The sequence below is a fragment of the Gadus macrocephalus genome, chromosome 9 (genome assembly GCF_031168955.1).
Source record: "Gadus macrocephalus chromosome 9, ASM3116895v1".
Classification (NCBI taxonomy): Eukaryota; Metazoa; Chordata; class Actinopteri; order Gadiformes; family Gadidae; genus Gadus; species Gadus macrocephalus.
In genome coordinates, this window is record NC_082390.1 from 12,826,487 (window position 1) to 12,838,086 (window position 11,600).

At 42.4% G+C, this 11,600-nt stretch overlaps 3 protein-coding genes across 6 annotated transcripts; 2 read left to right on the top strand and 1 right to left on the bottom strand.

The window, feature by feature from the left end:
• The first annotated feature begins 93 nt into the window (after positions 1–93).
• On the top strand, positions 94–1,438 carry LOC132464461 (cytochrome b-c1 complex subunit Rieske, mitochondrial). The gene is made up of 2 exons (XM_060060845.1): positions 94–345; positions 712–1,438. The coding sequence occupies exons 1-2, from the start codon at positions 222–224 to the stop codon at positions 1,320–1,322; spliced, it is 735 nt and encodes a 244-aa protein (XP_059916828.1). The 5' UTR covers positions 94–221; the 3' UTR covers positions 1,323–1,438.
• Positions 1,383–4,650, bottom strand: zgc:112052 (protein C19orf12 homolog). 4 transcript variants are annotated; one of them, XM_060060848.1, is made up of 3 exons: positions 4,426–4,650; positions 3,124–3,281; positions 1,383–2,486 (listed from the first exon to the last, which is right to left on the bottom strand). In XM_060060848.1, exons 1-3 carry the CDS (start codon positions 4,437–4,439, stop codon positions 2,221–2,223), a joined length of 438 nt encoding a protein of 145 aa, XP_059916831.1. In that variant the 5' UTR covers positions 4,440–4,650; the 3' UTR covers positions 1,383–2,220. The 4 variants fall into 4 exon arrangements, with proteins under 4 accessions (XP_059916831.1, XP_059916833.1, XP_059916832.1 ...); XM_060060850.1 differs by lacking the exon at positions 4,426–4,650 and adding an exon at positions 3,652–3,790; XM_060060849.1 differs by lacking the exon at positions 4,426–4,650 and adding an exon at positions 3,584–3,726.
• On the top strand, positions 3,886–10,776 carry uri1 (URI1 prefoldin like chaperone). Its single transcript, XM_060060841.1, has 11 exons — positions 3,886–4,244; positions 5,133–5,167; positions 5,647–5,725; positions 5,959–6,094; positions 7,404–7,492; positions 7,575–7,638; positions 7,820–8,012; positions 8,887–9,148; positions 9,250–9,404; positions 9,729–9,966; positions 10,063–10,776. The coding sequence occupies exons 1-11, from the start codon at positions 4,149–4,151 to the stop codon at positions 10,246–10,248; spliced, it is 1,533 nt and encodes a 510-aa protein (XP_059916824.1). The 5' UTR covers positions 3,886–4,148; the 3' UTR covers positions 10,249–10,776.
• The last annotated feature ends 824 nt before the right edge of the window (positions 10,777–11,600 follow it).

An 11,600-nucleotide genomic window follows, 5' to 3' on the forward strand; every position in this document is an offset into this window, starting at 1 on the left:
TTTCTTCCGCCATTTAAAGTAAACAGAAAATATTTTAAGGTGCAATCTTGAACCCCTGCTTATGTATTGTTTTCGGGCGTGTTATGGAACCTGTAACGAGTATCATGTAGTAGGACCACAGAAAGAGCGACACACACCGTTCGCTTCTGGGAGCCGCTCGTAGCAAGCGCTAGTAAGGTCGGCGTGTCCTCGGTTAAAAACCGATACCTATTTTGTTCAAAATGATGTCAATCGCTGCTCGTCGCAGCGCTATCGGGACTTGCCTGCAATTCACAAAACCCGCGGTTAATGCTTCGGTGTTTTCTCGACTTGTCAAGGATTTCGTCCCCGCGGCTAGTGCTAATGGTAAGGTCGCGGCAAGCTAACTATTTCGGTGTGTCCTGTGCTGGGTTTCGTCTCGAAATCGAATGTATATTCTCTATTTCTAGTTATATAATATATTGTTTTGTATTTATGTAATCTACACGTTGAGAGGGTTATGTCATGTTAGTGACGTAGTGCTTTATGTTCAGTTTATATTGCTTTTCTAAGTCGAATTTCAAACAATTTTCCTTCTTTATATTTCTGGCCACGTAATCGTTGTTTATGGTTTTATTGTCAGGTTGTGGATAGAGATTTAGCCCCACCTAATCAGCCGTGTTAACCACATCATTAGGCCTGTTCGAGATCCACTTTTATCTTCACAATTTTATTTCCGTTCTGAATTCACAGGCGCTACTGGAATCCGACTCGCCCACACGGACATCAAGGTTCCTGACTTCTCAGACTACCGACGTCCCGAAGTACAGGACCCCAATAAGTCCTCTCAGGACAGTAGCGAAGCAAGAAAGGTGTTCTCCTACCTAGTCACCGGGGCAACTACTGTGGTGACCGTCTATGCTGCCAAAACGGTTGTCAGCCAGTTTGTGTCATCTATGAGTGCTTCTGCTGATGTCTTGGCTTTGTCCAAAATCGAAGTCAAGTTGGCTGATATTCCCGAGGGCAGGAATATGACCTTCAAGTGGAGAGGAAAACCCCTGTTTGTACGCCACCGCACGGAGAAGGAGATTGCTACAGAGGAGGGTGTGAACCTGGGAGAGCTGCGTGACCCCCAGCACGACAAGGATCGGGTGCAAAACCCCAAATGGGTCATTGTCCTTGGTGTGTGCACCCATCTGGGGTGTGTGCCCATTGCCAACGCAGGAGACTATGGAGGCTACTACTGTCCTTGCCACGGCTCCCACTACGATGCATCTGGAAGAATTAGGAAGGGTCCTGCCCCTCTTAATCTGGAAGTGCCATTTTATGAATTTGTTGACGAAGACACGGTTGTTGTGGGTTAGGTTAGACCCCTAACTGCTTCATTCCTTATGTGTGTATATAAATGGGTCTGTCTTGGAAACTGAGGTGGGATAAACAGCCAATATACCTTAATAAAAGTATATTTATGCTACCGCAAGGTTTAGTCAGTCTTATTTTTTTTTACTCATGGTGTCAAAGAACTGCAAATACATCTGTTAACAATTTGATTTCAAGATTGAAGTATGACTCAAATACTCCTTGTTGCATAAAGCATATTTTTATGGCCATTTAAATGTGTAAATATTAGGGGTGACCTCATTGCTTAACGTAAATGTTGGGGAAATCATCCATTAACAAGTCTTGTTAGTGGCTAGGACAAAGTGTATGCTCATGAAACTAGATATTATAGTGTGAATAATTTAAGGTATAACAGTGAAGTACTGAGTACTATGTATTACCTCTAGTACTCAGTAAACTACAGGTAATACAATATAGTACTCTGCCGGATTGGACCAAGAGAATCCAGGGAATTACGGGCATTGCAATTGGAACCAATATACATACATTGACAACCTACCAATATGTTTGACACATTGGCAGGTTACGATGAGAAATATTTAATATTTTGTTTGATACCACAGGAAATTCCCTTTTTTATTGTGTATAAAGAATACATAATTAAAAAATGGTTTATTAACCTGAAGGTCAAAGATGTGACCCTACCACCAGCATAAACAAATCGCAATATAGCTGCCTTGCGGGTATCTCTTAGGAATCAATTTGATCCATCCAGTTAACTTTGACACTTTCCACAGCATAACTTAAGAGTGCATCTGTCAAACCTCAAACAATTAAAAAGACCCAAACACACCACAACCTTTTGATTGGATTTTCTTTCTTTCCTATGATGATAAATAATATCCTACAATCTCCCAGGGTCTAGTCTACATAATGAACCTCAGCTTGAAGCTCCTTGGTGATGTAGCCAAGCAGGGCTGCAGTAACCTGCTGCTTCATGGTGGAGTTGCCCATCACTAGTGCAGTTAGCTGGGCTAGGTCTGTCCACTGCATGTTGCCAAGGATAGCCAGGACATCTTCGTACAGTCTCTGTTGCTGCTGGGGAGCCAGTTCCATAATAATCTGGGGCAGTGGTTTGAACTGTCCACTCGTCATCCAACACCCCAGGAGGCCACCAACAGCACCACCTTTCATGGAAGGAAAAGCAAGGAAATGTTTTTACAATTTTAATATAAGTAAATTAATCGTAACTGCTGACAATAATCAACACTTGTTCAATCTTAACCCTCCAACTAGCAGGCAATCCCAACTTTGTTTCCATGTTGAATAATACAAAGTAAATAAAGCCCCATTTATACTGGACAAGCTTTTTAAAGGCACCCAGTGCAACTTTCGAGGCTTAAAAATAAACATTCAATTTCTAGTCTTTTTTACACGTAGTAAGTTTCAATAACTCCATACCATTACATATCGACATTCAAGGAGCAAAGATGAGACGTCGTTGTGTGATGAGAACTGATACAAAATCGATAACAACAACAATTCCGCCATTTTCTTTATTTTTTGTAACCTACAATAAATAAAGCAGGCTTCCAGTCAATGGAAAAATGGCTTCTCCCCACCGGCGATTGTTGTTGTTTACGATTTTCTATCAGTTCTCACCACACAACGACGTCTCATCTTTGCTCCTTGAATGTCGATATGTAATGGTATGGAGTTATTGAAACTTACTACGTGTAAAAAAGACTAGAAATTGAATGTTTATTTTTTATTGAATGTTTACATAAAGTTGCACTGGGTGCCTTTAAAGAAGGCTCTACATACCTACTGCAATACCAAGGGGACCTCCGAGCATCCCACCAGCAAAGGCAAGACCCCCGGCTGCAGCGGAACCTTTCATTGAGCCCTTTACTGTGGTCTTTATTTGCTGATTGGCAGACAACTCACAACAGAGCTTCATGACATCGTTGATTGGAGCCATTCTGTAAAATCATATGAAAAGTACATGTAATTTGTCCCGTCGACATTGATTTTTGCTAATTTATAGTAAAGACACATCCTTTGCTTTAATTCATAAATCAGAGTCCAAAAAGTCTGTAGATAAAACCAAACGTCCTCGATCAACATATATACATTATTCAAAGTAATTTTCAAGAATAATTACATTTTCGGTTTCAGTTCGGCAAATCGATCATCAGCGTTTGTAAAACAGATGTGCAAACGACCTCTCTATACACTTTAAAACTCGGATGTATTCAAAAAGAGACATGCTAGGTTCACCTACTGGATAATGGTAGGTTCATGCACAGCCGGTTTGTTGTCTTTTTATTGCAAAACTCTTCAGAGATTCACCTTTATTATCCGATGTCTGATCTCGCGCATGGTCGCAATGCTTGATGGGAGATGTGTTTGTCAGAATTGCATAAATCAAAAGTGTAAGCGACTATTACACTTGATACTATCAATACCGACGATTTTATTGAGATGTTATTTGTATAAAACTGTAATTTCTAATAATTTGTAATCAAAACCTGTCCGATTTTAAATAAAGTTATATACATCATTTACCCAGAGTACATCGGGGTCCAAGCATAGAAACATGGCGCAGGATCAGTGACGACTGTCGGATGTAATACCTTTCTGTGGATGTTTTTGTGGTCGTACGAAAATCCTGAAATGAGAGTGTGAAATGATAGCACTTCTAAAATTGTGGATAATCAGCACTGCCCCCTTGATGAATACGACAAGAACGGGTCTCAGGAATATCTGTGATTGCATTCATAAACACTTCTTTAGGACTCACAACCCTTGAGGATTGTTTTGGAGCAATATCCTTTCATTTTCATTTGATGCACACTACGCGTGGGACGACAATGGCTGACAAAAGTAAAAGGAATATAGATCCTCAAGTGAGAGTTGATAGGCTTCGAGAGGAACATGAACAGGTAAATTAGTTTCAATAAGATTGCTGTACACTTCTGCAGTCAGCCAACTCAGTTTCCATGCTCGTAGGCACGCGGTGGAGCAGCAAGCGTTTTTGTAAGTCGGTTTCGGTGTACGAGATGCACGACTTTGTGGACTATGGACGACTGTTTCTTAATTGTTATTATTTGTATGTGTATTTACCGGACGCTGTGCATTAGACTCCCATTGGATCGGGTGAGTCGTCCTGAGACGGTTGCACGTTTTCGAGAAGCTTCCTTTCCTGCAGTCACATGTCTAGGTCATGTTTATGTAGCTGACTGGAAACCATGTTGTTTAAAGCACAGACCCGCCCCCTAGCTTAATAATATCAAGAACAAGAGTTCTCTTTTATGACAATATATGTGCAATAACACTATCAAAGTGAAGGTTTTGGGGATGATGTGGAGATAGTAGATCCGCTCATGCTCTTCTGTTTACACTGTATTTTTTATGTAACCTCTACCAAGCGACGATGCCCCGCCCCCTATCCACCCTATTACTATCCACCCCAACTTTAACTTTCAAAGTGTGTAATGGAACGTCTAAATCAGCATAATGCATAGCGCCATCTCTGGTCAAACGCTTGCGGTCATAGTTTTTGACGTTACCCGCCAATCGCATAAGATAACACGGTACGGTGCAGCCCTGAAAGGTTTGTGTAACTGGTTACTGTTAAACATACGTTATACGCATCTTAGATTGTATTAAAGGTACGTACTCTGAATAAAACTCCTTTTTCACCTTGATCAAGAGTCACAATATGACCACGTATGTTATTCCGCTACATGTTCCCTGGACAATTTAATCGGAATTAGAGTGTACTTGACTGATTTAGGATGGATCGATTTATAAATATTTTCCATCCACAGGTTGTGAAAGGCTGTGATGAGCAAATTCTGCACTGGTGAGTCTTTTCCACATAATACAGATATGCAAGAAAATAATAAAGTGTCTGTGTGAAATCTATAATGATGTGAATGCATTCCCTCAGACCGCTTAAGAAGATGGTTCTTACCAGACATTTTTGCTTATTTCACATTCTGACCTTTGGGTTGAATTTCCCTGCCAAGTCATGTGGTCGAAAAAACAGCTCCCTGCTCAGGATAGGCTACCAGTAGCTTCAACTGACAGACTAGACTGTTCAATTGAGCAACATTCTCACAATGTGCTACCTTGCAAGTAATCCAGCATATAGTTTGTCTAATTCTTTAACGTTTTGACAGATTTTTCTGATATAAGTAAAACGTTGTATTTCCCAAAATCCTTGAAGGACTTCAACAATAAACAAGTTTACGGCCAAAAAATTGTGATTCCACAATGAAGTAATTGGGATTTTTTTAAGTCACAAATAATGGTAAAAAACTCACAACAATGTCCCAACAGGAAGAAGGTATCAGGGGATTATGAGGCCCTGGACGACCGACTGCGTACCCTTCCAGACCACCTGTCCTATGATGTCATGGTAAGGCCAATCATCTTTGATGATCACAAAGCAAAATAAACACTCGGCATTAGGATCATACGTTGTACACACAGACACGCTCAAATTATTATTTTTTGCCTCGCTTTTGAAAATGATCATTCTCTAGCGCTGTATTCTCAAGAAAGTTCGGTGGCTTATGCCTTACTAATTAGAGGTTTGTTCTTGTAGATGTTGATTTCTCCTAAACTTTGTTTTATTATCCACTACAACAGGTTCCCTTTGGGCCGCTGGCCTTCATGCCGGGGAAACTGGTCCACACCAATGAGGTGACGGTGTTGCTTGGTGACAACTGGTTTGCCAAATGCTCTGCCAAGCAGGCTCAGAAAATCGTTGATCACAGGGTGAAATGTGAGTTTGTTTTGGAATATTGAATATTGGAATATAGCCTGCCACAATATGAATTCAATTGAATCTACAATGTAAAAAATGTGCAAACCATTTGCATTTATTAAGCAGATGATTTTATCCAAAGCATCTTTCATGTGAGGCTGAGAATGATCAAAGCATCCCATCAGTCAAGTGTATTTGTATGATTGAGAGCTGTTCAGAGCTGTGCAAATTGTATTGAGTTCGGGCTCCATAAGTTTGGTCTTAATGTTATATTGCTCAATACTGCCATTCCTTGACCAGCAGAGGGCACTGACATCTCAAAGCTAGAAGGGGGTTTGCATGTTTATTTATGGAAGAATTGGATGTGTGGACACTGAGAAGCTTACAGAATGCTTTGCAAACTCAAAACGCTATTTATTAAAACGGAACAAAATATACAGTTTGTTAAAACACTTTAACTTGCCTTAAAAGAGGCAGTTACCATCATCCGGCACATACTTTTTTCATTTAACATTGAATGATTTTAGTAGACCAATCAATTGGGATAATGTTGATTTAAGTCTGTCACCTTGAGAATTCCATGTTATTTATCATTATATATTATATATTTATACATATATGGCTTCTGCTGGTAGTTTCAGCCGAGCCCAGAGACGAAGGAAATGGATGGGTAGCTTCTAAAACATGCAACATATTTCATAAACGCGCTGCTGTACTGCACACAATGCTCCCTGTGGCGGCCAATCATTCCGGGCTTCAAAAGCTCATATGAAGTCAAATGAGCCTAAGTAAGGATTTTTTAATATGAACATTATTAGCGCGTTAAGTGAAGCATGAATGTGCTGCCACGGCCTCCCCTCCCCCCTCCCCCCCCCCCCCCCTCTTTCTCTTCTCCTCTTTTTTCTCTCTGACCCGGCCCACCCCACTATTAAAACTTAAGTGCTGCAAATCAAACAGAGCTGGCCGAGATGTGTCAGGGCTCGGCTGACTTGTCAGGCCTTCAGCGTTTGACCTTTCCTCTGTGCATAGTCCACACACAGACTAGAGAGGCTCGCCATTGCCATAGAAACAGGGCAGGAGGGGTGCCACTGCCATTAGTAATAGAGGCCTTAATTGTTGTTAAGATGTAATGATCCGGAGTTGTATGTTGGCAGGAAATATTCAAAGCCCACATCTGCCCTACAGTATGAAGATGTAAATTAAAGGGCAGAAAGTGGTTCATCTTTTTCTTTTCATTAGCATTTGGACCACTTGATTTACGAAACAGAAAATTTGAATGCAAGCTCTGATGCCCGTGTTTTTGTGTGTTTGCTTACACCCTTCACAGACGTGAAGGGTGAACTCGACGACTTGCTCAAGACTAGGAAGAATTTTGAAGCCAGAGTTGGGTTCACAGAGGATCTCAAAGAACTATCGGTGGGTTTTTATACCCACCTAAAATAGATTCCACATGACATATAAAGCCAAGCACTGACCTACTAACCGGCCTTTCCTTCAGAACAAAGGAAGCTACGTGGACATCCGAGAAGAGGTTCGCAGCAGAGAAACGGTTGTCACCAAAGGTAATTTCCCTTTCCTTTTTCTTTATGTAGATAGAACCAAAGACTGAAATACTTGCAAATTACACTGCTACAAAATGAGGTGCCCTTGGTCATATTGGATCACATCTAGAATCGAGTAGTGTCATCATGCATAGGGTATATTTCCTGCATATTTTTAAGAATCTTTTTTCACTATTTACAGGAAAGCAGAGGGTAGCCCATAAACCCAACTCTAAGCCAAAGTTGGATACAGTGTTGGATTTGGAGGAGGTAGAAGAGGAGGGCAAAGGAGTAGAGGCCGATGAAGAATACTGCAAGATACTCTCTGAGAAAGAGCTCTGGGCCAGGCTGGACCAACTAGAGAAGCTGGAGGAGCTCCAGGACGAAGAGGACCGGTACATACACATACATGCATACACATACACTACAAAAAACAGCTTTAAGTTGGCTCCTGAATTTTTACTGAATTTTTACTGACATAATCACAACCATTTGGCCATTGGCTTTAATTGGTCAGGGGTGAGAGCCGAGAGGACACGTGCCTGTTCAGGGAAGTGGTTCCGCTTTTATGCTCTTGGTTATTCTAAGCAGTTTGGTTTGCGACAAGGAAATGTCTTTCGTTCTAGAAATAAGGGATCTAAGATATAAATAAAAGGTGCTGCAACAGGGATCTGAAAAATATCTAAATGAGCTATGCATGTACACGCGTACTCACCATATTGTGTTGAATGCAGTCATTCTGTGATCAGTGTATTCAATGTTACATATCAGCTCAAGGATGTAGTTCAACAGAATATTATTAGTCAAGAACCTTTGACCCATCACGGATTGATTATGTCAAGTTATTATTTGGATTTGGTGCGCATCACTGAACCCTAACCCTTCCTAGCTTTCGTAACCTGGTTACCTTCGTGGCCATGTATGCGAGATAATGAGTATGTAAATCCCCCAAATGAATAATAAATAAACGTAAGGGGGTTACTCTGGGTGCTTGACTGAATTTTGAAGTGCATGTAAACACACCGAATGTTTCTACAACTGGAATCAACTAAGACTGCTGATAACTGCAGTGGTACACTATAATTTGTTTCCCCTCAAGTCATAAGGGATAACTCATGCAGCTCATTATTCAGAATATCAAAAAAAGAAAAGCGGAAAATCAGTAGCGTTAATTTTGTAAACATACAATATCAATATGCCCTTTTATAATGATGGATGATGGATATTTATCATTGTTGAATAATCTGTCCGGTTGTGGTTGTTGGGCAGACTGTCTGACACCGGGGACACCAATGGAGACAACACCACCTCCTCCTCTTCCTCTGAAGAGGAGAAGGAGGCAGACTGCAGCCAGCCAGAGAAGGAGCCCGGTCCAAAGACTAGCTGGGCCACCAGCGGTCCTGCCAACGGTCAGCTCGTCAGCCAGGCGGCACCCGGCGGAGACACGACCAAGGACGAAGACGAGCAGGAGGAAGAAGAAGAAGATTGCTTGCCCACCATCTATTTCTCTCACACGGTCGAGCCAAAAAAGGTCTGTCGATGGAGGTTCATTATCTGAATTAATGGTGTTTTGAGCTACCGGAAAAAATCAAGTATGTAGCAATATCTTCTTCTGCCCCCCCCCCCCCCCAGGTGAGAATATGCACCGGAAAGAACACAACTCTGAAGTTCAGCGAACGTAAAGAGCACTCACTCACTCACTCCAAGAGGAAGAAGAAGAACAACGGCACCAACGGCCACTCTCACCATGAGCTCCACAAGATCACCTCGCCAGTGGACATTTACAGGTACGGGAACACGCCCCACCAATTACATTCAAACACTTCTCTTCAATGTACCACAGTGGTTCAAGCAACGGTTGAAGGTTAATAGAATTGGGAGCATTCCCTGATAAATAACCAGAACACTGCTGTAAGTAAGCGGCAGATGATCAGGTCAGCTTTTCGGAGTGAAACCGAATCTGAGAATATCTATATCAGGTTGTCTGTGCCCACCAATGTGTGAGTACATCTCTAGGCTTTAGGCCGCTCCCAGATAATTTCTGACCAAGCAGGGTATCTCTACTCTACGGTGGATGTAAGCTGGTTGATACGTTGCTTTTTTTTTTTCAGGCTGTTTGTGGACGTGAAGAACGGGGAGCCCGTCCCGAGGAAGTCCATCCTGAAGTCGCGCAGCCGGGAGAACAGCGTGTGCAGCGACACCAGCGAGAGCAGCGCCGCCGACTTTGACGAGCGGCGGCTGGTCTGCCGCAGTGTGAGCCACGACGACGCGCCGCACAGCGACACCAGCGACGGCCACACGGAGGACGACAGCCCCACACCACTTCCACGCACACCGAGCCGCTTCGAGGTCTGACCCGGTCCTGGCTTTGGCCCTCGCACCAGTTTCTTGATTTGTATTTTTCGACTGTTCCGTGACGGAGAACCTTTTTTTTCCCCCCCCCAGGCTTTTTCAGGCACAGTGGTGGAGAAGGATCCCACGCCCACAGCTGTTCCTCACCTCACCATCGCTCCACCTGCTTTGCCGACGATACTGGAGAGGAAACAGGAAGAGGGCACCACGGACGCAGCCCCCCCTGTCGAGCCCCCCAAGAGGGTTTCAAAGTTCAAAGCAGGGCGGCAGAACAGGTGAAGCGTTACGAGGAAGTTGAGGTGATCAATACTTTGCTCGTCAACACCCTTAGTTTTTTTCTGGGGGGCTGGGCCGGGGGGGGGGGAGAGGTTGTGTCGTACTCCTAATGGCAAACGCTTAAATCGGCATCTCATGTATGGCAATTATTTTAGATGTTTGTTTTAGTTCACCTGCTTCTGCATTATAATGGCACTTAACACTTGTCCCCCTTGCCTTAGTGCTTGTCCTGGTTGGTATTCGCTCCTGTGGCAGAGCCTTAACATGTGTTGTGACAAGTCAGTGTTTTAACCGCTTTTCGTTTGATCCCTTATGTTGTCTGCAATATTGAGGCAAAAAAAAAAGAAGCTTTGCAACTTTAAGATTCATTGTTTTCCTTTTGGATTTATTACACAGGATTGTGTGATCAATGGTTATTATTCCTTGTGACATGTCGATTGAATGTATTGTCCACTGATGTGAACAGCTTTATATCTGGAAAAAATATTTCTTGTTTTCAAGTTAGTAAGAAAATAAAGAATTTTGGTAATCTGTGCGGTTTCTTTTTGCGTGACAATATTTTAAATCAAGAATCTTGACAGGCGTTTTGTATTTGGCATGATGGGTATGCGAAGGAGCACATAAAACTAGATCAACTTCACTCTTCAAAGTAGCTTTAATTAAAGCTGCAGCTACCAAGTTAAAAGACGATCTTTTCACTTTTTTATTCAGTGTTTTTTGTGCGAACTCTGATAAGAAGCTTTGAAACTTGTCCTGAGGTGACGGCCTCCCCCCGCCCCACCTCCTCCCTCAGAAGGATTACTCCTCCAATATGAAAATCCAGGTAGCATGAGACAGATTAGCCAATGCTTAACCTAGTAGCATTGGGTTGTCGAGACACAAATCAGTAGACTGAATGTGGGTTAAGATGTGAAGGGCTGTACTGGAACAGGAGAACCATTTGGATTTCAAAGACACCTAGAATGTGAACGATGTAATAGCCTGGAACACAACAGAAAATCTACATGCAGGGATTAGAGGGGATTTTAAGTGCTGTGCGATGAAGGATCCAAGCGGGTATTGTTGTCCGGACAGGTGCAAGGGCCAGAGAGAGTCACTCTTGGCTCCTGATCTCAGGCTTCTGGATAAGCCACGTTGTGTACTTGTTAAACTGCACCTTACCCAGGTTATAAATCCAACTACAAACATGAATCCGAAGTGGCTTATCGTTTGACATTAACTCTTCGTCTCTGATGCACAAGTGCATCAGGTGAGCAATTAGTTTACTAATAAGTATTTTCTTTGGGATTTTTGGGCCATGAGGGTGCTGGCTGTGGAGTCAATTTCAAATTCAAGTTTAAATCAAACATGTTTAA

What these genes read in the sequence shown, in the direction of transcription:
- zgc:112052 (XM_060060848.1), bottom strand. An exon ending in TCCCCTTGGTATTGCAGTAG is followed by an intron (nt 2,487 to 3,123) that starts GTATGTAGAGCC and finishes CTTCCATGAAAG; the next exon opens with GTGGTGCTGTTGGTGGCCTC.
- uri1 (XM_060060841.1), top strand. Translation starts at nt 4,149, where the DNA reads ATGCACACTACGCGTGGGACGACAATGGCTGACAAAAGTAAAAGGAAT. An exon ending in CGTTGATCACAGGGTGAAAT is followed by an intron (nt 6,095 to 7,403) that starts GTGAGTTTGTTT and finishes CACCCTTCACAG; the next exon opens with ACGTGAAGGGTGAACTCGAC. An exon ending in ACACGGTCGAGCCAAAAAAG is followed by an intron (nt 9,149 to 9,249) that starts GTCTGTCGATGG and finishes CCCCCCCCCCAG; the next exon opens with GTGAGAATATGCACCGGAAA.
- LOC132464461 (XM_060060845.1), top strand. Translation starts at nt 222, where the DNA reads ATGATGTCAATCGCTGCTCGTCGCAGCGCTATCGGGACTTGCCTGCAA. An exon ending in CCCCGCGGCTAGTGCTAATG is followed by an intron (nt 346 to 711) that starts GTAAGGTCGCGG and finishes CTGAATTCACAG; the next exon opens with GCGCTACTGGAATCCGACTC.